At 39.2% G+C, this 27,997-nt stretch overlaps 1 protein-coding gene across 1 annotated transcript in view; it reads left to right on the top strand.

Annotated features, from left to right (window-relative positions):
* Nucleotides 1-27,997, top strand: part of JAKMIP1 (janus kinase and microtubule interacting protein 1) — a 121,565-nt gene that overhangs the window by 92,474 nt on the left and 1,094 nt on the right. Inside the window, exons 19-20 of the mRNA XM_024204524.1 lie at nt 21,117-21,182; nt 25,727-25,771. Of these exons, the coding sequence (XP_024060292.1) occupies nt 21,117-21,182; nt 25,727-25,771 (111 nt within the window). The remainder of the gene's footprint in view (nt 1-21,116; nt 21,183-25,726; nt 25,772-27,997) is intronic.

Here is a 27,997-nt window from a genome sequence, read left to right as displayed (position 1 = left end):
AGGGCAGCTCTGCAGGAGAGAGGTTGGGCCCTGTGTGACAGAGGCAAAGACTGAAAGACCTCTGGGCCCCTGCAGCCTGTGTTGGTTAAGGGAATAGCTTTATTTTGTGTTACTCTGAGGGTTTTTTTGTTTGAATTATTAAACTGTGCTCCGAGGAAGAGACTTGGGCCTGGCCTTAGTTCTTCCAGGGTTGGGGGAGAAAGGCCAGCAATTTCCTATAGCATGTTGCAGGACTGGGGCCTAAACAGAAACAACATGCAACAGGAGGTTGTTAGAAGCACAATCGAGGGCGAAAGACAATACAAGGATGTCAGTAATAGGACTGAAGTGTAGCACATATGTCATGTCTTGGAGTTCAACTCAGACCAGTGAGAGGTTGTGTCACCCCCTGTCCTGTAACCCTGGGTGCCTTAAATCAGAGGTGGGCAAACTACGGCCTGCGGGACCGTCCTGCCCGGCCTCCGAGCTCCTGGCCCGGGAAGCTCGCCCCCAGCCCCTCCCCTGCTGCCTCCCCTCCCCCGCAGCCTCAGCTCGCTCGCTCTGCCGCCGGCACAATGCTCTGGGCGGCAGGGCTGTGAGCTCCTGGGGCAGTGCAGCTGCAGAGCCCGGCTTCAGCCAGGTGGCGCGGCTGTAGTGCCACCAGCCACCGGTGCGCCAGGCAGCGCGGTAAGGGGGCAGGGAGCGGAGGGGGAGGGTTGGATAGAGGGCAGGGGAGTTCGGGGTGGTGGTCAGGGTGTGGGGGTGTGGATAGGGGTTGGGGCGGTCGGGCAGGAACAGGGGGTTGAATGGGTGCAGGGGTCCTGGAGGGGGGCAGTCAAGAAGGAGAGGGGGGGGTTGGATGGGACGGCAGGGGGCAGGCAGGGGTTCCAGAGGCAGTCAGGGGACAGGGAGAAGGGATGGTTGGATGGGGCAGGGATCCCGGGGGGCCCATCAGGAATGAGAGGAGGGGTTGGATGAGGCAGTGGGGATCCGGGGGCAGTCGGGGACAGGGATCGGGGGTGTGTGTATGGGGCAGGGGTCCCAGAGGGGCCGTCAGGGAACGGGGCGGTTGGACGGGGCAGGATTCGGAGGGGGGGGCAGATAGGAGGTGGGGGCTGGACCACGACCTCTTCCCCTAACCGGCCCGCCATACAATTTACAAAACCTGATGCGGCCCTCAGGCCAAAAAGTTTGCCTGCTCCTGCCTTAAATGCTCTGTTGCAGTGACTCACAGCCTGGATACCAACAGTCGGCAGAAATACATGAAGGGGAGCTGTAATTCATGTTTCAGAAATTACACTGGGCTATATAATGCCATCAGTTTTTAACAGAGCTCCTCATTGAATCACTGGGGAGTTTTACTTAAACATCAGTGGCAATTGGCCTCCTGACAAGAAGCTGTAGACATAGTAGTTAAGGAGACTAGCCCTGAAACATGCAAGCTGGTACCATATACTCCAGAGCATCTTTCAAAGGAGCAAAGTTTCAAATGACAGTCCCCCAACATAACACTGTTGCTAAATGGGTTTGTTTTTGTTGAAACACCGTATCAGAAACCTATAAAATTAAATATAAACATCTTGGGGCCCTTTCTGGCCTGAAAGAACAATATTACTAGAGCTACAGTCACACTATTGCAGTAGGATTAGGTCAGCATTTCTCTGATAGGTTCCTATTTGCAGGCATTGATCATTCCTTCTCTGTTAAAACTGAATATAGAAAATATAAACCCCAGGGAACCCAATGCATATAATCTTAATTCAAATCTTTTCTGGCCAGATTTGAGCTACGAAAGTGCCAAAAGAAAAGTTCTTTGCCTCAAGCAATGGGTACTGTGTGTGATGAGCACTTCTGAAAATCAGGTCTTATGTTTTAGGATTTTTTTTTTCCCTTACAGAACTCATCCCCTCCCTCCAGGCTCACTCTCCCTCCCTCCCCAGAATCCATCAGGTCTTCCTGGTGCACCTGTTTGGAGGAGCAGATCTTGGAGCAACTTTGCTACATGTGTCCATTAGTACTTGACAGCTTTTTAGTTCTTATTGGTTTGCTGTGATAGGCATTGTTGTTCTTTTAGACACAGCTATATTTATATCTCGCCATTTATCTAGCTATAGTTATCTGAAGTCATTGTACAATGCTCATCACCTTATACAGTGTAACTTTGTAGAATGCACCTGTGTAACAAAAGCAGGGCATATGAAATTGAGATCTAGTACCAAACAGGTACTTAATATTTTCAAATAGCTATTATTCCTGTATTACAGGTGGGGAAACTGAGTCAGGGAGGTTAAGTAATTTGCCAAAGACAACAGAGAACATGTGAGTGGCAGCATTGGATCAGAACTTGGATCTTCCTGGCTCCAGTTGGGTACATAGTCCGCTAGACTACACAGTCTCAAATGAAGTCATTGTGTTTTTTTGCTTTATTTATACCCTCAATGTTGTAACAGGAATCACAATAATTCATAGCAAACGCATTTATTCTTATTCAAGTGACAGTATTGGTAGGTTTCCTGTGAGTCTAGTGCTTATTAATAACAACTCAAAGTTCTGTGCACTTCTTAAAAAACAAATGCTGAGTAATAGTGTCACAGGGATTCATAGATTATAAAGCCAGAAGGGGTCACTGTGATCATGTAGTTTGACCGCCTATATAACACAGGCCATACGACTTCTCTGAATTAATTCCTGTTTGAACTAAAGCATATCCTTTAGAAAAACATCCCATCTTGATTTAAAGATTTCCAGCACAACCCTTGGTAAATTGTTCCAATAGTTAATTACCCTCACTGTTAAAAAGTTGTGCCTTTATAACAATCTCTTTTGGGCATCCTCTACTGTATTAATAGCACTTACCATTCTTCCTGCCCCTTTGTTAACTCTAATGGCAAGGCAGGACTAAGGAGAATGAGGTGGCCCCTGATGGGGCTGCAGTGCTTGACACAGATATTCCCCGTTTCAGAGACACTTTGAAAGAGCTTGTAATAGAAACTTCATTTTGTCCTTTCAAAAGTCTGAGTTTCTCTGAAATTGGGTTTTCAACCCCCACTTCTCTATACAACTCCTACAAGGCATCTGGCCTGGTCTCCCTCTGACGTCCTTCTGATGCTCTAGCCATGATGGCTTCTGGGAAAATGGATGCAGCTTTTACTTAACCTGAATGATTGCAGTTTATGAGCAAGCTTAGTGTCTTGAGGGGAGTGCAGAGAAGGTCCCACGGTGGAGGAAGCCAAGGTGAGTGCTGTGCTTCTGCATGAAGTGAGCCTTGACAGCATGGCAGGTGGGGAAGTAGGGGCAGGAAGTGTGCCTAATCAATGAGCATGGGGTTGTCAGTGTCTCAAATGAAGGGATCTGGTCTCTATAAAGGTCTTAGTGGTTCAACATGATAGTGGCATTTGTTTTATGAGGGAGCTGCTCGGTCTCAAAGTGTTCTTTATGAGGAGTGCCATGTTGACTGAAATTGGCAGGGGTGTGTGTGTGTGTCTGTGTGTGTGTGTGTGTGTGAGAGAGAGAGAGAGAGAGAGAGAGAGAGCTTTTACAGCTCTCCAGCTGCCTCTTGGTCCAGATACAAGGAGTGAGTTCTCAGCCACAGGATGCTGCCTTTGCTCCTAGTGAATACATTTGAAATGAACTTAGTATGGAGATATTTAAAACACTTCAGATTGGTAGTATAGTTTCATCTTGATATGTGGGGATTTACCTACAACTAACCCATCAGTGCATAATGGGAATCATTCATGTATCCCCACTGTGCATGAAGGAAACCAAGCCTTTCTGTGGAATTATACCAGCTCACGAAGACATACGCTGCTTTTATTAAACTCTAACTGCAACATGCAGACTTTGGGTCACATCCTCAGCTAGTGCAAATTGGCAATGCACCATTGAATTCAATGGCGGTGCATTGATTTACGCCACTCTTTATACTTGTGGGAGGCAACATATGCTAATTAAAAATCTGTTGTGAGCAGCTTGTGATATTTGCTTCTAGCAATAAGGTAAGTGCAGTCCAACTGCTTCTACTACACATGTTGCCACAAAAATGTGTTGTTGTGTTGCGCAGCTCTTTGAAAGCTAGTGGTATGCATGTTATTAAACTTTTCAATGAAGAACTTCATTTAAAAGAATTAATTTGCACCTTAGCCAGCACAGCAACATGATTTTTGGATATTTGGCAAAGGGATCATTTTAATATAATTTTAAATATAGTAACCTTCATAGTAAAAAAAAAAAAATAAGAAGAATGCCATGCTGCATGCTGTGGCTACAAAGAACATTGGGCAGAGACAGCTGTTTAATAGAATACAGTGTAATGTGTTACCAGAGCAAAAGCAGCAGTAAGGTTAAATATCATTTAAGAAAGCGGATTTAATCAAAATGATCAGCATGTATCAATGCACTGAAGTAATTGTGTGAATTTATGTTCTCTGCTGAAATGAGTAAGTTATTGAGGATCAGGTTCTGCCACCCTCATTGACACTGAGTAGGATCTTACTTTGTGAGCATTCCCAGGGTGCTCATGGAGTAGCAATCTACCTAATGTGAACAGAACTTGGCCTTAACTTAGGATAGGTTAATTCATTTGGCAGTATTCAAACACAAGAGAAAAGCATAATAAAACCTGAACTACTTCTACCTTTATTTTTGTTTTTACTGTATTTTACGATGCAGAGAAAGGGCTGGAAAATCTTTAAAGGACAGCAGATTGATACGTGCCCAGCTCCAGAAATGGTTGCTGTCAATCAGAGAGAGAGAGGGAGAGAAATTTATTTATGCAAAAAAGCAATTTCCCCCTTGCAATCTTCTCTGTCCCATCTCCCTTTTATCGGATTATAGGAGAAAGAAATAAAAAAGACCTATTAGTTCATCTTATCACCTCTACAAATCAGATTTTCCCCAATGTCACATTAGAATTTAAATATTATAGTGACAGGTGCTTTATAAATACCTAAAAGATGTTCTCTGGTGCTGGGACCAGCTTTGCAGAAAGAAAGGAACCATAAAAAAGAATGATATCTTTACTATCCCACACCTGAGCATAAGACATGTACGTAAGTGGAAGATTGAGAGCATAAGCATTCCTGCCTATAAACAGCTTAACCATGTTTACTTTTGTCATGACCCCGGATTTCCTACAACCCAGTCTCAGATACCTGCTGCCACTACCAAGCTTCTCACTAAGAAGGGGCACCGTTCCCCCTGCTCCCTTGTTACAAGGACCTGGTATGGCCCAGAGTGGTGGCATGAGGGTTGTCCCCTGATAGGTATGGTAGCTGATTTTTGATGCCTGCTGTAGAAAAACCCTATTTACCACAGCTCCACACCAGCCTGAATTAATAAACTTGTAATTTACTATTTACTGTTTACAATTAACACCTATGAATGAACTCCAATTTTGGCCATCTGGCAGTGTCCTTTTCAAGCCCTGTAAAGTCTTATTTTATACCCCAGTTCTCAGGCTTTCTTTTCATAAACCCTGACATCTGATGTTTTCTCAGTCTGGTCTCACCGCCACCCTCTCGGCAGCCTCTGCATCCCTGAGGTACCAGTCTCTGGAGTCTGGAGCGGCCTTTCTTGGCACCTTTAGCCAGCATGGACACCTTCAGCAGGCAAGTCTTCACATTCACCACTCCAATGATCCTCGTCCCACTGCTGACTTTTGAACCAGCATTCTGGGGTAGCTTCTAGTAACCCAGTTGGGCCCTCACAAAGTCCTTGGGTTTCAACCACTATCTCCCTTCCACACATATATTTTACCTCCCACATACCTCATACATAAAATAATATAATCGTAATACATACCTTCACATACGCCACAACTTTAAACCACATCTTTAAAGTATATCCTTTAGTCATATAACCCCATTAGACCATTCAGCAGTGCATTACACATAAGAGGAAATTACAGCAAATTGAATGGATATGAACAGAAAATGAAGAATTCTACATCACCTGAAAGATAAATGGCTATACCCCAAAACTGAACTATCTATAGTTTCCCAAGGGAATAACGCATTTCAAATATTTTCTTTTTTTCAGCATAAGTCAAAGAGCCAAGGTCCTTATTCCAGAAGGTATCCACTTTACCAAAGATGTCTCCTAGTTTTGCAGAATATAATATTACTGCTTAATCTCTCTTGGTCTTTCCATTATAACAGGATATCCAGACTTAAGTGGAAGAGAAATGAGAATAAAAAAAATTACAATGTATGTGATTCTTGTGTTAGCTTTTTCAGGACACTCCTTAGAGATGTTTTGATAGGAACTTTCCATGAAGAAGACTTCACTTCTTTCATGTAAAGATCTAGTAGTCATGGATTTGGTTTATCTATATAATCCATGGCTTTGAATATCTCCCTGCATATTCAGAATCCCAACAGCCCATGTGTTTAGACTGCACATTTGGGCTTTCAAGGTTTCTTTTTTTTCTCTTCATACTTAAAACTGTCTTAATTGTCAGTCTGGTGCAGAGGCATTGGATTCAATAACTGACGTATTGAATAAACTCAAACTGATCTCGGGTGAGTCCAGGTGGTGATCTATTTCTCCAGGTATCCATATAATCAATTATGGCAATTGTTTCCCCCACTAGAGTCATTAAAGTACTCCGTTTTAGTAGGGAGAAATTCGTTTATCTCTCTAGAGGCTTTTTCAATGCTGAACTAGAAGACACTGGCTGTGAGGCAGAGGATATGATGAGGTCTGGGGAGTTGTCCTGAGCCATAAAGATATTGGCTTGTTCAGAAACTTATAGATTTGTCATAGAATCAAGAGAATAAATAAAAGTATGACCACTAAGTTTGCTATGTGCAACAAGTGAGCTCAAGGTGATGTATAACTACTGCCCTACAAAACCAGGATCCATCCTTTCTCATACAATTTCTGATTTTAAACTATTTTTATGAAATGTACAAACTGAGGACAGTTATGCCACACTTGCCAAACATATACATTCAAAGAGTAATAGAGAATAATGCAAACATAACATCTTATCTCCAGTAGTGCCCTAGGCATTTATAGTGGACTCATCACCATGGCATCTGAGCACATTCAAGAATTACATGGGTCCATGATATATTCTAATCAGTGCTGATTGAGCATCTAGATGGAACACTAGAACTTACCTGTGTTTTCAGGTTTTTCACTCATTACCTTTCTGACTGGAACAATAATATGCTTTAGGATAAAATCTGACAGATAGACTCTAGCATTACTGAACAAAAAGGTCGACAAAGTTTATCCATGAGATCCAAACTGAGGAAAACTATTAAAAAACAACCACTCAAAGCATGTAGGACAACTCTATCTTCTGGTTAAACAATAATGTGATAAAGTGGACAGTTTAAGCAACTTGCTTACATAAACTTATGGAACAGCACAATCTCCAGGTACAGTTTGGGGAAAGAATTCAGCTAAATAAATCTAACCCCTTCCAAATGCCAGCCAAATAGATGCTTTTATCATCTGAAGTAAATCAATACAATGGGTAATAAGCTTCAGTGTGAACTATTAGTGTGCTGCTAAACATGTAGAGTACTTGTGAACCCTCCTATTCAGGAAAAACACAACTACCTCTCTGAAAACCTCCTATTCAGTGGCATTCTCGTGGTCTCTTCCAATTTCTGGTATCTGAAGCTCGGAACTTTTCTATATTCTGCTGTTTTTCAGAAGTGCTGAGCACTCATCTCTCCAAACAAAGTCAATGGAAGTGGCAGGTGCTCAGCAGTTCTAAAAATCAGAGGTTTTAAAAAATTTATTTTACAGTTACGGTGATGAAAGGTTACTTATTTTTTTTAAATTTGTACCGATGCATATTGGTCAAGAAAAACAAAAATTGTTTTGATGAAAAACTATTATCCAATTTCCTGAATGTGTCTTTCTAAATTAAATATTGAGATCTTTTGTTTCAAATGTGGTTATTGTTATGCCAAAAAATGAGTATCAATGAAGTTTAATAATTTTAAGAGGCTCAACTCAACTTTGGGGTTTAGAAAAAAAAGTTTAACCTCTTAAAATTATTAAACAGCATAGACATTCATTTGATATTTCACATGCTTGCTTTATATTAGTATTGATGCTCTGAATTCATGCTTTAAGAAAATTAATTAATATTAACATAGGACCATTGACAACTTCAAGCTTATTATGGTGATACAATAATGAAAAAACCCTCAAATTAACCGCACCCATGATGAGAAACAATAGGATGGTTGATAGTCCTGTGTTAATATTCATTTTTGATGTAATTTTCTTAAAGCATAAATTAAGAGGACCAATGCTAATAAAAACCTAATGTTCTAGTAAATATCAAGAGCTGTACATTCAATTTCAGTAAGTAATCCAGGATCAGCATGTGGGAAACAATCCTGTTAAGATGTGTTGTATTAATAAACTTCACTAATTTACTACCAAGACAAATGTGGTTTAATACATATTAATTTTTGTACAATGAAATGCGTCACTGGAGCTGCTGGAAGATTCATTCTATTTAGGAAGACAAATAGGAACTGCAAATGCATAATGAAGCTTAGCAGGAACAGTCTTCCTACATTAGTAAAATTAAAAGCATTATCCTCTCGGGTTGAGGTGCAGAGGAGGAAATGGAATTAAGTTACCTGCTATGTAAATGAAGGACTGTGCTGAGGTTTAAGATGCTACAGTACATCCCAAATGGTGTATTGTTGACATGTCTTGATAGTTGAAATTATGCCAAATTTTGGATCTTGAAGAGAAATAAGATGACACCATGCCTACCATCAGGGAATGCTGTTGTCATTGCCTTTCTCATTTCCCCATGTACAAGAGAGAGCTCGATCTGAATAAGTTGATAGTTGAGTGCTCGGTTCTGCAATAGGCAGAGCCCATTGTGAGAGGTGCTGTGCAGCCTCATCTAACAGTGAAGTTAATTTAGCAGAATCAGGCCCTAACAGTCTGAGTAAATACATCTGTTTTTATGAGTGAGGCACAAGGAAAGTGCCCTGAGAAATGTTTTAAGCCTTTATGATGTGTAGTATGAAATACTGAAATACAGTGAAGATTTTTACACGGGAGCTATTTTGTCCAGTACATGTTCTTTAACATTCATATAATATTTTTATTTAATCAGGCAAAATATCAAGTTAAAGGTTTGTTTTAATTTGCAGGTTAGTAAATAGAATGTGTGGTTACTAGAGCTTTAAAAATACAATAGGTTAATAAAGAGGTAAAAAGAGGGTGAGGTAAGAATAAATGTAGTCAGAAAATATGGTATTTATTGCCATAAATGAATGTTACCCATCAGTTTAGTGATCTGAGTAATTGCCAGAGACAAGTCAGTCTATAGTAACCTCTGTGTTAATCTATACATAACATACAAGTCCCCACATTTCTACTGAAAATTATTTTGTTGCATTAACATTATTAAAGATCAGACACATCTGTTTATTAATATTGTTGAGAAGCTGACAAAAAGTGTAAATATAACAAGCCAGTCTTGCCTCTTACCGTTCGTTATACGTGGTAAAACATTTCCCTGGCTAATCTCTGCTTCAGAATTAGATACATTCTAGAGCGTAGGTTGGTTGCAAAATAATGTTTGTATCTGAGATAGCCCATCCATAGTGCATATCCTGTAAATGTATATCAAACTGAACCTTTCAAACATTTCACAGCCCAGTCTCTAATCAGCTTAGCAAATCCTTCTTTGTCTGCTTTGTGCTAAAATTACCAAATTGTTTTCTTGGATTTGCTGATGAATGTAAATCCAATAAGAATGAGTCACGGGAACTAGTAAGGTGATTTCTGAACTCCTACTTAGTACATTCTTCTTGTGTTTTCACAACTCCAGTAGCATTGCTAAGAGAACATTTCTTGGCCAGACCAACAAATCTTCTTGACCGCATTGTTTTTAATCATATAGTACATTTGTTAGGATATGCAGTAAAGCAGACTAATTGGTCAAACATATAACTGAAGGTGCAAACACCTTTGTTATACTGCTTAACACAAAAACTATCCACTGTCATTGATCATATAGATATTGACTTTAACATAAAAAAATACAGCAACCAAGTTAATAAATAAAAGCTGTAGCTTGTATAACCCACACACCTCCTCTAAGTGGTCTTGGTGCCACCAGAGGGGGCAGAACATGACACCCAGGAGGTGTGTGGGTTACGCTTTATGAAATATGGGAGTAATATAGTAAGGGTATGTCTACACTACAGGATTAATCCGAATTTAGATAATTCGAATTTGGGAAACAGGTTGTATAAATTCGATTGTGCGCGGCCACACTAAGCACATTAATTCGGTTTTTAACCACATTAATTCGGTGGTGTGCGGCCACACTACCCCATTAATTTAACCACATTAATTCGGTGGTGTGCGGCCACACTAACCCTAATTCGAATTAACAAAATCGATTTTGGAGCTACTCCGCTCGTCGAGGTGGAGTACAGAAATCGATTTTAAGTGCCCTTTAATTCGAATTAACTGGCTCTGTAGTGTGGACGGGTGAAGGGTTAATTCGGATTAACGCAGCTAAATCCGAATTAAAGTCGTAGTGTAGACCAGGCCTAAGTTAGACAATATTCACCTTCAGTGTTAATATGATGTTGTATTAAGGGTGAAAATCACCCCTTTCTGCACAAAGGAGGAATACTTCAGGTTGGTAGCGGGGATGGAATTCAGACCAGAACTGAGACAGGTTGCAATTTAGTGTATCCCTGGATACTGCTACATGCTTGTGTATGCACACACTTATAATACACACACACACACACACACACACAACTCATCAATACAATCCAGCTGTTTTGCAGTGTCCTGGTGCCTCAAAGCAGCCAAAAATTTGTCTTAATTTCCCCTAGAAAGATTTTCACTATGTTGGGCAGTCTTTTTGTGGTGTAGAGCCATCCTAGCTGGTGTAGGGAGGCATGAGTGTCTGGCTGGCTTGAAGTGTCTTTTCCCCAATCCTCACTTCCTGGCTCTTGCCTCATGTGCAGCTCTGCCAAACCAGAGAGAATATCTGTCTCTCTCAATACACACTCTAACAAACATAAAACACACAGTGATAAAATATCCACATCAAAGCAATTCCTTGGAATCCATGTCTCAACATTTATTTGTATATAATATATGTATTATGTGCATGAGAGTCTAAAAAGGGATCAAGAAGAAAGAATAACAGAATTCATCTGTTTCTGGCATTCTGCATATGTAGAAAAAAAACATGGTCTGTACTTAACAGGAGTTTACAAAGCTACACACACACATATATAAGAGAAAAGTGAATAAGGTCAAAATATAACTAAAATAATTGATCCTACTTTATACAATATGGACACTAATTTAAATTGCAACTTCATATAATTTTTTTTAATATCCAGAAATCCCTCTTGTATCAAAATCTCCCAAATCATAGAGTTGATTTATTACGGTTGAATCCAATCCAGTGCCCATTGAAGTCAATGGAGGGACTCCAGTGTCTGTTGGAACAGGCCCTATATGCATGGAATCAAACTTTTAACATGGGATGGATCTCTATTCTGCAATGAACCCTGCAATTATTTATTATCATGCATGGTACTGGGAATGCAATCCACTTATCTTTTGAATGGGATAGATTTTTTTTATTTCAGTTAAGCCATGCAAGGATATTAAACAACTGGAGCACAGTGTTATTCTTTTCACTACTAGCACCGTTATTTATGGTCCTTGGTTCCATAAAACAAACTCAATTATCTAAACCTGTGTTATCAGAAACTCCTTGTTATTGGAAACAGGGTAATATTCCCGGACATCTATTCATTACATGGTTATTCTCTCGTTTATCTGAAACCTTGATTTTCAGACCTTATTTAGTGGTCCCCATGACATTTGTCTAATTGAGGCTGAATTGTAAACAGTGTGACTACAAACCATGCCGAAAATCAGAGCAGTTTGCTTGATATATCAATCGTAAATTGATATAGCTCCATTGGATCTGGCCACATATTTGAACAATCTGCTTGGAATCCATTGCCTTTTATGCAATATTTTAAAATATAGTCAGTGTTGAGCCTTTCTCCCTGAATCTGGAAGTACTTAAAATATTATATCCCAGTATTTGGTAGTGACATTTTCATTTAAAGCCCTCTGATCAGTTAATTGTGGTTTAGGGTATATCCACTATAGGACTGCACTTTGCTTCTGGAACTAAATGTAGCATTTTAAAAATCTGTTTATTTATTTAGGAAGTTTTAACAGGTTTACAAATCCTTGTCATGTAAATATCACAGACAAAATGATGATAATCACAAAAGGGAGCTTTTTTAGAGAAAATTATACAGTAATATAATCCTCAGTATTCTGTTTAACAGATTGCAGAGCAACCTTCTTTACACTAGCTATCATGTTGTTTCTGGTAATTTATTAAATTGTGCAAAACTTCTGATTATACCCATTCATCACAGCATGCAGGGGTATCAAATGCTGGTGTTCAAAAAATTGGACAGGTGTGCTGGGGTTTTTTTGCAGGTGAATGACCTTTATCTGAGTGCTGAATAAATGGTAGCCATTATCTAAGTACACCTCTACCCCGATATAACGCGACCTGATATAACATGAATTTGGATATAACGCAGTAAAGCAGTGCTCCGGCGGGGGGGTGGGGGTGGGGGTGGCTGTGCACTCCGGCGGATCAAACCAAGTTCGATATAACGCAGTTTCACCTATAACGCAGTAAGATTTTTTGGCTCCCTAGAACAGCGTTATATCGAGGTAGAGGTGTATCTATTTGTGCTCAATCTATTTTGCTTGGTACATTGGTTTTTCAAAAACTACAACCTCTCATATTTTTTCAAAAAATTCCTCTATTTTGGGGCTATTTTTCTTCTTCCAATGAGAGGCTATCAGTAGCCTAGCAGCCACTAGCAAATGAGATGTCAGTTCTTCATTTCTGTTTGTGTGACCGTTTCCACTAGGCAGCCCCAGGAGGATTACCAAAGGATCATTTGGTAATAACTATCCAACAATTTGTAGTATTGGGCTACACATTTTTTATATTCTCTTCAAAGCTGCTGGAGCCAGTCTCAGGGCTGCTCTAACCTACCTCTGTTAGTAATTGCCCTTCGAGGGGCATTACCAGCCAGACATGCTCCCCTTCCTGGAGATAAGAAAAATGGCAAAAGTGGGTATACACACACCTATGCTGGCTTTACCCCATCTGAGGATTCTGCCACGCTGGAAGATTCCCCAACTGCCCTGGTATGGTAGTTTTACAGCCTTTTGCACTGCCAGAGCAGTGGACGGGATCTGGCCCAAAGTTGGTTCCAAATTCTGACCAGATTTCAGAGAAAGTTGAGATCTGGGGTTTCATCTCAGTCCATTAGAGACTTTAGTCAGCTGTGATTGTTGTACCTATCTGTAAGGAAGACCTCTATCCTTAAAAAATCTGAAGAGAATGATCAATAATAAATTGCCAGTTGAATGCTCTGTTCATTTAAGTAAAGTCATAAATCACTGTAGATGTAACAGGTTCTTTAACAATCATTCAATAATGGGCCCTTTTAATTTTCTCTAAATGTCTATGGTGTTGAAAACTCCTATCTGCCTGTCTTAAGTTCTATATGCCTTTTTTGTCTCTCTCTCATCTAATCTATGGCATTTCTATGGCGCCCATACTGTAGTATCTGAGTGCCACCTAGTTTTGCTTGTGTCTGTAATCTAAATGTTGCATAAGAATTATATATATATATATATATATATATATATATATATAAAAAGCTCTTAACTAAGATGTAACTAAGTACAGTAATAAGTAACAGTGGTATCTAATAAATATTTTAAATTTTGAAGCATTTGACTTTACAGCTGTCAAACCAGTTAAACAAATTTCATTTTTAATACTTATTTCTAATGATTTGTTTAACTGTACTTTGCAATTCTGGTCAGAGCTTGATCTGCAGAGACATCTGCTGGGTGATTCCGAGATTAGAACAGCAATAGGTTTTTAGCACAGATGCTAAAATACTAAACTATATTACACTGTTATGCCACTATGTGGTGCCATGCATAACATACCTTAATTTAACTTCATTCTAATTCTGTAGTGTTTAGTTTACAGCCAGCATCTGCTCAGAACTGGCAGGAGACGTTTTTCCCAATCCAAGATAAATGGTCAACTCTAGTGATGTTCCCTCTGATGTAGAGTGCCAGTGCAAGGCCCTTTGCACCACTTAGGTGACCTGTGGGAGTGCATAGGATATAGAATCATAGACTCATAGGACTGGAAGGGACCTCAAGAGGTCATCTAGTCCAGTCCTGGCAGGACTAAGTATTATCTAGACCATCCCTAACAGGTGTTTGTCTAACCTGCTCTTAAAAATCTCCAATGATGGAGATTCCACAACCTCCCTAGGCAATTTATTCCAGTGCTTAACCACCCTGACAGGAAGTTTTTCCTAATGTCCAACCCAAACTGCCCTTGCTGAAATTTAAGCCCATTGCTTCTTGTCCTATCCTCAAAGGTTAAGGAGAATAATTTTTCTCCCTTCTCCTTGTAATAACTTTTATATACTTGAAAACTGTTATCATGTCCCCGCTCAGTCTTCTCTTCTCCAGACTAAGCAAATCCAATTTTTTCAATCTTTCCTCATAGGTCATGTTTTCTAGACCTTTAATCATTTTTGTTTCTCTTCTCTGGACTTTCTCCAATTTGTCCATGTTTCCTGAAATGTGGCACCCAGAACTTGACACAGTACTCCAGTTGAGGCCTAATCAGTGTGGATTAGAGCAGAAGAATTACTTCTTGTGTCTTGCTTACAACACTCCTAATACATCCCAAAATGATGTTTGCTTTTTTTGCAACAGTGTTACACTGTTGACTTGTATTCAGCGTGTGATCCACTATGACCCCCAGATCCCTTTCTGCAGTACTCCTTCCTAGGCAGTCATTTCCCATTTTGTGTGTGTGCAACTGATTGTTCCTTCCTAAGTGGAGTACTTTGCATTTGTCCTTATTGAATTTCATCCTATTTTCTTGAGACCAATTCTCCAGTTTGTCCAGATCATTTTGAATTTTATTCCCATCCTCCAAAGCACTTGCAACCCCTCCCAGCTTAGTATTGTCCATCAACTTTTTAAGTGTACTCTATGCCTTTATCAAAATCATTGATGAAGATATTGAACCGAACTGGACCCTTGAACTGATTCCTGCAGGACCCCACTTGATATTCCCTTCCAGCTTGACTTTGAACTACTGATAACTACTCTCTGGGAATGGTTTTCCAATCAGTTTTGCACCCACCTTATAGCAGCTCCATTTAGGCATAGGTGCTGGAACTACGGCTGCGGGGGGTGATGCCCTGACTTGAAATGGTGTCAGTTATATACAGGATTTACAATTTGGTTCAAAGACTCTCAGCACCCCCATTATTAAAATTGTTCCAGCACCCCTGCATCGAGGTTGTATTTCCCTAGTTTGTTTATGAGAAGGTCATGCGAGACAGTATTAAAAGCATTACTAAAGTCAAGATAGCCCACATCTACCCCTTGCCTCCTCCCCACCAAGACTTGTTACCCTGTCAAAGAAGCTATTAGGTTGGTTTGACATTATTTGTTCTTGACAAATCCATGCTGAGTGTTACTTATCACCTTATTATCTTTTAGATGTTTGCAAATTGATTGCTTAATTATTTGCTCCATTTTCTTTCCAGATACTGAAGTTAAGCTGACTGGTCTGTAATTCCCTGGATTGTCTTTATTTCCCTTTTTATAGATGGGCACTATATGTGCCCTTTTCCAGTCCTCCCGTTTTCCATGACTTTTCAAAGATAATTGCTAATGTGTGATAATTGATAATATATGTATGACTGGAATGATCATGTGGATAGAATGATTAGAGGGGCCTAGTCACAATCTTACCATAGTGATATTAGTTACTGAGTCCTGTTTGATGATGATCCCATTGCTACAGCAATAAAACCAGCTGATAAATTTTTTTTTCCCCTCAGACCTTAAATCTTGTTCTGAATGCAGGAAAATCATCTGCATGGACGTTGTCGTTGTTACTGATATTTGCTCACCTCTCTTTAAGGGTTACATACCCATTATGCTGTTTTGTGTTGAATGTGGTTCTTTGTTTGCCTAGAGTAGCTCCTTTGTGTGGCTCTTTTAGCCACCAAAGGATTTGATGACATAGCTTTATACTCATTAATCCCTTCTGTGCCCAACAAAAGTGCATTCATATGACCCAATGGACAGCTAGTAACTTTAGAAAGGTAGGAATTTCCAGAAGAGAACATTAGTCCAGCTAGTCCAAAATCATCTCTCTGACTGTGACCAGTGCTGGAGGAAGCCATAAAACCACTATAATATGAGATTGTCCATCTACTCTTCTAGCCTGTCACAAAAACACCTAATAATCTTAAATTTATTAGGCACATTTTTCTTTCAATTCCTGTTCTGTTAGACAACGCATCTTTTGTCGATGTTCCTGCTTTCCTAGTTTGATTCTTAAATATTTCATTCTTCTGTTTGAATGAAAATGCATTACACTTTAACTGTTTGCTCAGTGTCCCGAGAGCCTATGCTAGGACATAGGCTTGAGTAGGTTCTTTATTAATACAACCGTTATAAAATTTTATAATATTATATAATGATAGGAAACACCTTCCTGTCTCAGCTGGCCATCATCTTCTGCTCTAAGGCATGAGTTAGCAATAGAATAGTCCTATATCGTTTGATGCCAGATTTCAGACTTTTGAAAACACAAACCAATTAGAATTCATTTGCAGGCTTTTTGAAACTTGGAGTGAATTCAGGACACCGAAGCTCTACTGTAGCTGGTATGCTGTTTGAATAGTCCAAAAGCATACAAGTGTGATTTGTGGATATATTCCTCCCTTATACAAAGTTATATTAAAAGAATAATTGTCACAGTAGATCTTCAGTGTACTGCAGAGAACATCCTTGCACTGAAAGAGAATAGACCAGATCACCTAACAGTTCACACTATGAAACTGCTGTACAAATGTAGATAGACTAATCTTCACAATACCACTTTCAAGTAGGACATTATTATTATTCTTTCTTTACAATGGGAAATGCAAAGACTCAGGGAGGATAAACAGCTTGCCCAAAGTCACAGAGTGGTTGAGTGGTAGAATTAGAACTCACGACAGGATTTTAAACAGCTGCTACCTGCTTTAATCAATAGACTACAAAGCCTCTATAATACAAACTGCAGCTACAGCAGCTTGATAGTGTGAACTGTTACAATATAGAAATGCAATATGTTGTTGTTAATAACCAAATTCTGGATCAGCTCATTGGGAACCCTGGGTTGGCAGAATTGTCATATGACCAGTCCAACTAAAAGATCACCAAAAGAGCTCCCCTTTGCACAATCAGAAAAGAGAATCCTACCTATCCATGTGCACAACATAAACTGAACAGTCCTCGTGAGCCCTTTCTGGGACAAAGTTATTGTCTTGGGAAGAAACGCTCTCTTCTCTAAGGCTTTTGCTTGTATTTTAAAAAATCTAATACACATACAAACAATCGGTCCCACAGAGGCACAAGCTACTTCTCAATATACCTTTTGGGCACATAGCCGGCGTGGACAATTGTCCATTCTATATGTGAACCTTAACTTAACTCCTATCACATTCAAACCATCATCTTTTATTTTGTCATGCTTTATATATTATGCTGACTCATTCTTAATGTTAACATGCTTAGAAAACACACCAAGTGCAAGTAAAGGCACACAACACAAGTAAAAAGTCTAAAAGAGAAATTCAGTATTTTAATTGGAGGTGATTACATTGAACAGTAGAACATGAGCTGGTTGATGTTTGGCTCCATCATATTACTTATTTGTTATGCAACTTTAAAATGATTTAATGTATAAGAGGACAATTTAATTAGAAAAAATTTGATCAGGACTATAGCTGGTTAAAAAACAGGGAGAAAGCTTCATAAATAGTTAGTCAAAAATTGCCCTGATTTTCTTCCCATATTGAAATTTTGTCAAAATTTGAAAAATTCTCATCAGTCCTAATAAAAATGTTCTTTTATATAAAGCATTTGCTACAGTGCTTGGGGTTTTCCTCTAAGATTAGAAAAAAATGGGTCAATAAGGTGTTCTTTTAAAGTTCTGACATAGTTCTATAGGGAGACAAGTTTGAAGGATATATTAAAAAAGAGTCCACATGATAGTTCTTGAGAGACAAAAGGATATTTCAATTCCTCTCGCCCCCCTCTAGTTATCTCAGCATGGTCAAATTCTATCACAAAGACCACAGACAGGCAGTGCAGGGAATTAAACAGTCTGTCACTCAAACTTGGGATATGGTTGTAAGTGGGAATCAACAAAACATAATTTAAAATAACATGGAGGGAAACATTATCATGTATTCATAATCTCAAAGGTGATTACATTTGCTAACTGTTTCTCATCACATGGGCTGCTTATGGTGACAGCCAAATCCCTGCAATATATAGAAAAATGATCATTTGATAGCTAGATATGTCTCAAGTGAGAAATAGATTAAGCGTTTATTAATCCAGATCTAATGGGGATGAGTGAAATTAATTCTGCTCTGCTCCAGGCATTTATTACTGTTGTCAAAGGTACACATGCTACTTTCACATGATAGCAATCTGGATTGTATATCTGTATTAATTATTTTGGGAATAACTCTGAACATCCGTCTGTGTCTCTCTGGCTCAGCATGATACAACAGGAATTTTGGTTGACTATATTTCAATCACACAACATTCAAAACCAGTAATGATATAGAAACTTACAACACTGTGCATCTGTAGAAGCTGTAGCTGACCACTTCTCCATGAAATATCTGTTTGCAAAGTGGCATGTTAAAGTAAGACTAAATAGAGATGGGCCAAGATGTGAAAACACCTGAACTTTGGAGCATTGTCTCTGGATTTGAAATGTATAACTCCATCTTTCTGTGATTCTCAAGACAATTCTGTATTATCATTATACTTGTTTCTTCCCTGGGACTGTCGCATGTACCTAGGGATGTGGTAGGTTCTCCATCATTCGAACTGTTTAAATCAAGGATGGATATCTTTCTAAAAGATCTGCTCTAGGGCAAACAGAAGTTATGAACTTGAGACAGAAGTTATTGGGTGAGGTTCTTTGATCTGTATTATGCAAAATTATTATAATTATCCTTTCTGGCCTTCAGATCTATGTTAGCAAAACCAAATTTAGCTATAGAAGAGGCTGAGGAGAAGTTTCTCTACCTGTGAAAAGATATAAAGTTACTCCCTGAATCCCAAATTCTCAGGGGTTATTAGGAGAGCCCAGGCTCTCTGCTTACCACATAGGTGATCTGGGATGGTCTATAAAAGTAAAAGGAGAAGGAAGGGCTTGTGCTCTCCCTGGCCAACTTGCTGAAAGCTAGAAAGGCCTCTGCTGGTTGAAACCTATGTTCTGAGTTGCTTTGATCTTGTTTTTGAATCTTCCTTGTGTTAATAAAGTTCAGTTTAAGTCCCTTTTCTGATGAATCAGTCAGAGCGAAGAAAGCTGTGCTTGTCTTTCAACTCTTCCTCAGCCCAAGGACAACATTTTCAAACCTGCTCCAAGATTCCATACTAGGACCAGTGTTATTTATTATATTTACCATTGAGCTAGAAGAAAGGGTGGATAGTGAGGTGGGAAAAGGTTCAATTATTGTATGTCATATAAGACTAATAAAGGCTAGAGAGGATTGTGAGCAATTTCAGAAGGATTGAACAATGCTAGGTGATTGGGCAACATGACAGATTAAATTTAATGTTATTTATATAGGACCCCACAAGCAAAGCACTCAGAGCAAAGTGCCTGTAATTAAGCCAAACACAATATACTAAAAACATAATATAATACCCACTCTAGGAGGCCTAGAAATACATAAAAGCAAATGAAGGGATGTGATTTATATACAGGGGAAAAAAGGACTGAAGGAAGGTAGGAAATGTAGAGCCAACACTTGTCATTTTAGGAACCCTTTCTGGTAACAAATCGTAAGATCATTCTTAATGGTAGGGTTGGCAGAATTCATTTTTTATTTTTTTATAATTTTAAAGACTCATGTCAATATTTATTTGTAAGTACTTTTAAAATTTTCATCTATTTAAATTTTCACCATTATGGGAAATTATCAGGGAGTTGGGGAAACACAATAACTATTTAATGACAGTAGATGCTGAGATTCAGAAAATTAAAGCTTTATAACCATTAAAAACACAAATAGTCATCATCGACTCTCAAAATATACAATATAAATATACTTAAATCAAACTCTATTAAGTTCCCAAGAAGCATTTTTCTTATTTTGCCTATCTATACATTTTGATTAATATCTGTCCATTTGTGTGTGTGTGTGTATTGTGAAATTGACATTTACCAATAAACATCTAATTCTTTGAAGCCTACTTAAAAGTAGGAAGAACTGCACCATCATTTATGGCCCAATTAACTCCCATTGAGCCTTTCCACTGACTTCGGTGGGAGTTGGAACTGGTCCTTACTAGGATTAACTTTTCTCAGGATTCCTGCTCAGGCAAGTTCCTCAGAGCATTGTTAAGATGATCCTCTCAGACTCTGTGAGGAATGACCGCAGGCCCAGATCTGCTCACATCTTCTACTGATATCACATGAGTACCCCCAAAAGAATAGCTATGTTGTAAAGGAAAGAGAGAAAGGGGATTAAAGTGAAGTAAAATAGTATCCACTAGAAATTAGCCGGGTAAGGGAAAACCCCCCAATAATCCTGGAAAAGGTCATTTCGCTCTTAGCTACAAGATTTTGGTACCAATCTTGCCCTTTGTCTGTACATAACTGGCAATATGGTGATGGGGAAAGCCCATATTCTAATGCTTGGGCGTTTCTGCTAATAAACAGAACGGGCCAGATCCACTTCTATTGTAAATCACCGTAACGCCATTGAAGTCAATGAGACAAAGATTTCAGTGGAGCAATGCTAATTTACTCCAGGCGAGTATCTGACCTAAACTGTGCACAGTATTTTGTGTGTATAAGACTCCTGAACACATTAATGAGTATCTTTTCATCCATTGTTTTTAAAAGTTATTTTACATTTTCCTGGATAAATATTAGTTTTTGCAAACATTTTACGTTCTATTTTGCCTGTTTGTTGTAGCGGATTCGAGAGCTAGAAGATAAAATAGAACTTCAAAAGCGGCAACTCAAAGAAATAGAGGAAAAGGTAAATGTGCTGAGCAATAGTCATACTTGAGTTTTATCCTGTAATATTGCCTTCTAATCTCACAGAATTTGTCCTTAAATTCCAGAGGTATCATTTCTCTGCATGGAAGATCCAATATAAGCACTAAGTTTGCAAACTGCCCATCATTTTTTTTAACCCCACTTTCCTTTCAATGTACAGTTTTCTGCAGCTGCTTTCAGGAAGCTCCAGTGCACAGTGGAAGTGCAATGTCACGTGTTGTCACTAGGTCTGGATTACCTATATTCACATGTAAACTTTTCTAATTCAGATTTCAAAGAAACTTCCGAATTAACAAAGAATTGTCATGCACTTTGGGGTATGAGTACAAACCTTTTGCATCATTACATATTGAGAGAAACCCAGCTCAGAATACCCATTGATTATATTTTCACTAACTGGGTTTTGGAAAAAAAAAATCTGACTAACATGGACTAGTATATGAATGTCCTTTAATTTAGATTTAAGAAATAGTCAGTTACCATAAATATGTTCTGGGGAAACTCCGGACACCTGAGCAACCCCACTGGCTTCATGGCACCTTTAGTCTGAGGGGCTCAGTGAGGCATAAACTTGAATGACTCAGACCACACCTGTTAGGTAGGGAAATCGTCTTGTCCCCATCTTATGACAGTGTAGGCCTGTTTTCAAGTGTGTTTGCCCAAAATAAGGAAACCAAATCTATATTTAAACACTAAAAAACCTGTATTGTAAAGTGGATATTCAGGTGCCTAACTTTAGGCTCACAAATTTGAAAACTGGGCCTCAAGAGATTAAGGTCCTAATTCTGAAGCCAGGTTATTATATGCCCTGGACTTCCACTGAAGTCATAGGATCCTATAGATTCACGCCCTAATTGATTTCCCCAAGTTTACAAAAGAAGTCTGTGGCAAAGCTGAGAATACAACCAGTTGTCTTTACTCATAGTCCTATAGCACAAAACTGGTCTTCCCCCTTATTTTATGGATAGCAGAATTTGGCCCTCTGTGGTTCATGCAGCCTATTCTTTCCATAGCCAATGCACTATATAAACTAAAAGAGCATGTGAGTATTAACTTTTTCTAATCTGCACACGGTTATTATTTTGCCACCTTGTTTTTAGCTGTATGTCAGATATGGAAAGGAAGTAGAAGGTCGGAAAAAAGATGTAGAGTAGAAGGGATGGGGAGGGGGGGAATAGCCCAGATAAAAGAGGTGCACAAATTTACAGGCAGAAAACTAGACAACAGGTTTACATTTGGCAACACTGAAGTAATTTTAACATCAGGGTAACCTGGGTATGAACAATTGCTCAAGTTGTTTTAGAAGCAGATAGTTAATGGAGAATGGGAAAGGAGCAGACTTCATATTGTATGGGATGAATGTTGGAGGTAGGGTATATTCCTTGCTTAGGAGTAGATATGTCCCAAATCAATACCCTAGGTTCAAACGCCGCCATGCTTTGAAGAAGTTCATATGGTCTCAGATGACATCCAAAAGCTTTGTGTCAGTGGGGTCGCCAGACACATGGGGTCTCAGGACTGCAGGCTTCAATGCCTCCTGGCTCCCCTGATTGTAGACAACTAGTTCTGGAGGACTCAGCAGGAAGATGGAGTGTTGAGGTGCTTTAGCACTGGCTCTCAGCTAAATCGTTTTAGCTAAAACTACTTCAGTTAAATCACTTGAGCCTTGCTGTGCCAACTGGACTTGGAGAAGTTTACTGAGAGTCCCTTTGCCAAACCTCACTTATCTGACACACCCTATTGGCTGAAACATGGTCAGGTTCCCAGCTCATGGGACATGACACTATTTAGATAACACAAACACATACAATTATGTTACTAGAATTATTAAAGTTGCAAAGACAAGCAAAAGTTAGGACGCACCAGAATTAAGATAGCATTTGCAACTTTAATTAGGCCCTCTTGTGGGTATTCATGACAATACAGTCTTGAATTACATAATCACAGTTATTTTCCCCACAGGACTCAGTGTACAGAATGGACCTGCACTGGGGATGAATCAGGGGTGGGTAGTAAAGGAGGCTGTTGTCCCTGAGGATTCCTGCCTCATTTGTTTTAGAAAATGGAAGGCATGTAGTGAATGAGGCAGACATGTACAGGAAGAGAAAGGATGGTTTCATGGTGAAGGCAGTTGAATGCTACCTTGGAGAATTGGATTCTATCCCCACTTCTGCCACAGAGTTCCTATGTGTTGCTGGGCAAGTCATTTAAACCAAACTTTTCAGAGGTGGACACTTAGTGTCTATTCCTCATTTTCTGGGTGCCCAACTTGCAATTCTATGGTTTGATTTGTCAAATGTCATCCCTCCCCTGAAGCATGGGGGTGCTAGAGCATTCAGAAGAAAAGGTCTCAAATTTTATAACATGGGCAAAACCATGTATTTCCCCCTAGCCTTATTTTTGGCAAGTACAACCATTTTGGCTGACATTTTCCAAAAAAACCCCATTTTCCCTGAGATAGACAACTGGCATGGAACTTCAACTCAAATGATTAAAAATTGTAAGCAACAGAAAACAGGGTCTTATAATGGTAAGTGTTGGGCAACCTTAATAATAGGCAGTAACGCCAGCACCACCTATAATAAAAGGGGCTTTCAGATAAGTAAAGTCTATAAAAATGCATTTGTGCCATATACACAAGTCCTTTAGAAAAGCAAACACTTAGCTCTTTTGCAGAGATTAAACTGAGCAGTCAAACCTAGAGGAGTGAGGTGCCACTTTCATTTAGACATTCATCTGTAGTGGTACCGTGACTCCTACTTGAATTACCAGGACTCACCCCTGGGTTGGTTTTAACATGCTGCATTAAGAGAAAGGATAGGGCATTACCCTCCTCTCGGTCCCTGGAGTGGTGCTCTTTCTCTCTATTCCTCGCTTTGTTCTTCTCTAGGTGGGCAGGAAATGCTTTTCACAAGGGGTTTTGATCTCTATGGTAACTATTGGCAAATATTTTCTTTTCAAATCAGTGATGTCTGAGACAACATAGTTAACATCTAACCTAAGTACAGAAGTAACACTGAGGTATTTCAGCTATCACTACATTGGAACTATTCGCCAGTGTTGGCTTTTCCATAGTATCCACTCCAAGGTCATTCCACAATATTAGAATGAGCTTGATGTTAATATTTAATATGAAGAGATGAATTCTGACAAAAATATATTTTATTAATCCATGGGCACAAAATAATTATAGTTCATAAAGCAGATGTAAGAGGGAGATTGCTATTTTTTAGATGGATGTTGTCAATGCTGACTTGCCAAGACAGTGAATGAAGGAAAGTATCAAAAGAGGTTATAGAGAAAAAGCTTAACCACATTCACTTGGCAGAATGTTGGTAGCGGGTTACATTTATTTATGTTCCCATATTGTACTACTATTGCATGACATTTCCCAACCCTGAGAGCCATCTTCTTTGGGGGACTTCCCTCTATCTGGCATAAAATGGCATTGTTACTGCCAGTGATTGCCCACTCTTCCCTACAGAATTATTTTTGTGATCTCCAGCTTCTGTCACTGGACACTGCTTCTGTGACTACTTGCAGATATAACATTGGTACAGCATTTCTAACAGTTTGATGTTTGTGCATGTGTGTGCGCACTAAGCTGTATTTTGACTTTCTTCTGTGGGCTACTGAGGTATTAAATTCCACATTTGACTGCACCCAGAGAAGGTCAAGCAGCCGGTGAATCAATGAATGGCATCAATTCTAGTTCATTATTCTACTGGAAATTTATCATGTCAGTGAATGCAGTGTGATTTGTGCATGCAGATGACACTGAGCATAATGAATTTGCTGTCAAGTGAAGTGGTACATTTTTGACACAGTAGTAATTTATTCCTGAAGTCTGTGCTTGGGGGTAGGTTTCTTTGTCACTTGACTTTCCGTTTTTGTAATTTAGCATTTTTGCACTTTGGATTCTTCAGCCAATCTGTCTCCTTCCTTAAGATTATACACAACAATGTTGTGGAATGCCAGCCTGCCTACTCAACAATGAAGAGACTCCACAAAAAATATATATCTAGAGAAAAATATGTATCAAAACTTGTTTTGTATTCCATCAGATAATATCTGAGGGGTATTTCCTGTTTAAGCTTGCACCAACCTGTTATCATAATTATTTTTTTACACCTTGACTTCCATTCATTTGTACCTGTGACTATTTAGGTCTTGAATCAGGAAAGCACTTAAGAACATAATTAACTTTAAGCATGTGCTCAGGTCTCATTGCCCAGGCTCATATTGCTTAAATGTAGAGTTCATAATCTTTGGGTGTTACAGTTTGCAAAGTTACCATCAAGTATTGAATTTTACATATTGCTGTCTGTTTTCAGTGTAAAATCAGAAGAAAAACCCCAGAATGCTGTATATACTTTACAAGTCAATTCAATTGGGGCTAACAACTGTAAAATAATGTCACTGAGTTCCTTATTACATATCTTACATCTTTTTTCTTTTCTTTTTTCTCATTTTCTTTTGATCTTATTTTATAGTTTTTGTTCCTTTTTTTGTTTTTCTCACTAGCATTCATTGTGTGGCCTTGATGATGCTCCTGAGCCAAGAAATGTGGTTGGTATTCTTTATATTTTATGTACTTAATATCAGACTGTTAGATCTTGCTGCATTTTGAGACTCTTCTTTGCAAGGTGCTGAAGACCATAGTGAAGAGTGCCATGTCAATGCCTACAGGAAGAGAAACAACGGCAACCAACACATTCAAACCAGGATGTCTAAAATGTGGCTCCTAAATTGTGACTTGGGTACCTAAAAAAACCAGCCTTCAAAGATGCTGAGCATCTGCTGCTCCTATTGACTCCAAGGGGGTTGCTGGAGCTTAGCACTTCTAAAAACCAGGTCACTGTCATTTAAGTGCCTAAGTATGATGTAGGTGCCTAACTCTAAACCCCTGCGGATTAAAACTGTTGGCCAACAAATTTTTTAAAAGGTCATTTGTTCACTCTTTATCTCCCTTTTCCTCAAACTTTTTGCAGCCTGAAAATAACGTTATGCATGCCTTAAATATTTACATTTTTGCTTAGAGAAGAATCACCTATGTGCATCTCAGCAAAACAATATGAAATTTCACCATGTGGCATAAAGGTATAATGCAAATTTACATAGGGCCTGCCTTATACACCTGCACAAGGGAAAGGGGTGCAAGGCAGCTCTTTACTTCTCTCTGTATGTTACTTTCATCACCAGTTTGTATGTGAGAGGAGAAAGCTGCCACAGAGCTGCTAGGTCCCTTCCCATGCAGGTGGCTGGGATGGAGCCAGCAGTAATCTGAGTATTGGCTCTTATCCCAACCCCTCCACAGTATGCTGGTCAGCGGAGATGAGACAGTGTGAATGGGAATGTAATGTGCTCCATGTGTAGGTGTAGATGGCTTACTTTTCCCCTTTAGCAAGGGGAAACGGCTGAATTGACTCTGAAGGAGTCTGATAGATTTGTTGCAAGGCTTCATTATCAAACAGGTGAAAATGCATCTATGAGTAGCATTCTGGAATCCTTATCCATATCCATTGATGATCTCCAAAGATCCTGATGCAGGAATCACATCTTCTGCCCTCTTGTTTATTCTGATTGGTGCTGAGAACCCAGTAATCTCATTAAAGTTAATGGAAACTGTGAGTGCTCAGCACTGCTTGCAATCAAATGAGAGGAGGGCAGGTTTTTTTACTGCATTTGGATCTTTTGTGAACTCCACTGATGGAAATTGACTACAGTGGGAGATGGAGATAATCAGCACCTCTCCAGGGCAAGCCCTTGATACCCAGACCTTCACATCACTATGCAGAGGAGGGGATGATAGTATAATGGTCACCCCTGAAATATTACCAGCATATTTGGTTTATGTTGAGATCTGAGTTTGAACCTGTGAACGTTCTTCTGCATATTGAGGTCATGGGGACATTTGTATATTGACTTTTACAGAATATGAAATTTCAATGTAACTTCGGCTTGTACCCTATTTGGGACTTACTGACTCCCAGTAAGATCAGTGGTTGTCTCTTCATTGATGTTAATGGGAGTTGGGGCAGGCCCTTCAATATGTTGAACTGCTATGTATATTTGGTATTTTACATTTTCCTTGTGCTGTTTATTGGTCTTCAATAAAATAATGGTGGGTACTGATGGGCACAATATATTCCAATACTATTTGTTAGTGTGATGCAAGTGAAAATAGTCTTACAGAGTTGATGAAACAAAAGACCAATGAAAAAATCAAAGCTGAAGTTGAACAGCAGCCACTTTTCTGGCATTGAGCAATGTTATACCTAAGAAAAGGATAATATTCTGTATTAACCATATAGTTTTGTTCCAGCTTTTTTCTTGCCTCAATTAATTAATCATAGGGGGTGTCCACAGATTACCGGTGACCTTTGAGTAATAAAGCAATAAGGAAGGAGGCTAAAGCATCTGTGAGGAATACCGGTCATGTGGATAAAAGTATAGTCCCATGCTATGACTGTGGTTGAGACAAAAGTTATTCTTATCCTCTGCCATGGCCCCAGTAAAGACTTGTGGAAAGGAACTGTTTGGAGCAGTGGAAAGTCTGTTGGGATGTGACTTGCCTTAGGACTATTTGAGTTGAGTTTTCTCACTCTGAGGAGATTTTAATCTGTTTTGCTAAAATCAAAAGAAACAGCTAATTTGGCTGGTGGTGGGTGTGAATGGGGTATTAGAATAAAAGCAACCCCCAAATCATTTTCTCTAGCAAAGTTTCATCCGATTTTGTTTAGCTCCTTCTTCATTAGAGCTAGTCACAAAATGCTGAACAATTTTTTTCCAAAA

This window comes from Terrapene carolina, unplaced genomic scaffold, assembly GCF_002925995.2.
Source record: "Terrapene carolina triunguis isolate 2854851 unplaced genomic scaffold, T_m_triunguis-2.0 Scaffold66, whole genome shotgun sequence".
NCBI lineage: Eukaryota > Metazoa > Chordata > Testudines > Emydidae > Terrapene > Terrapene triunguis.
The sequence above is the reverse complement of the archived record's forward strand: the minus strand, read 5'-3'. Positions and strand labels throughout refer to the sequence as shown.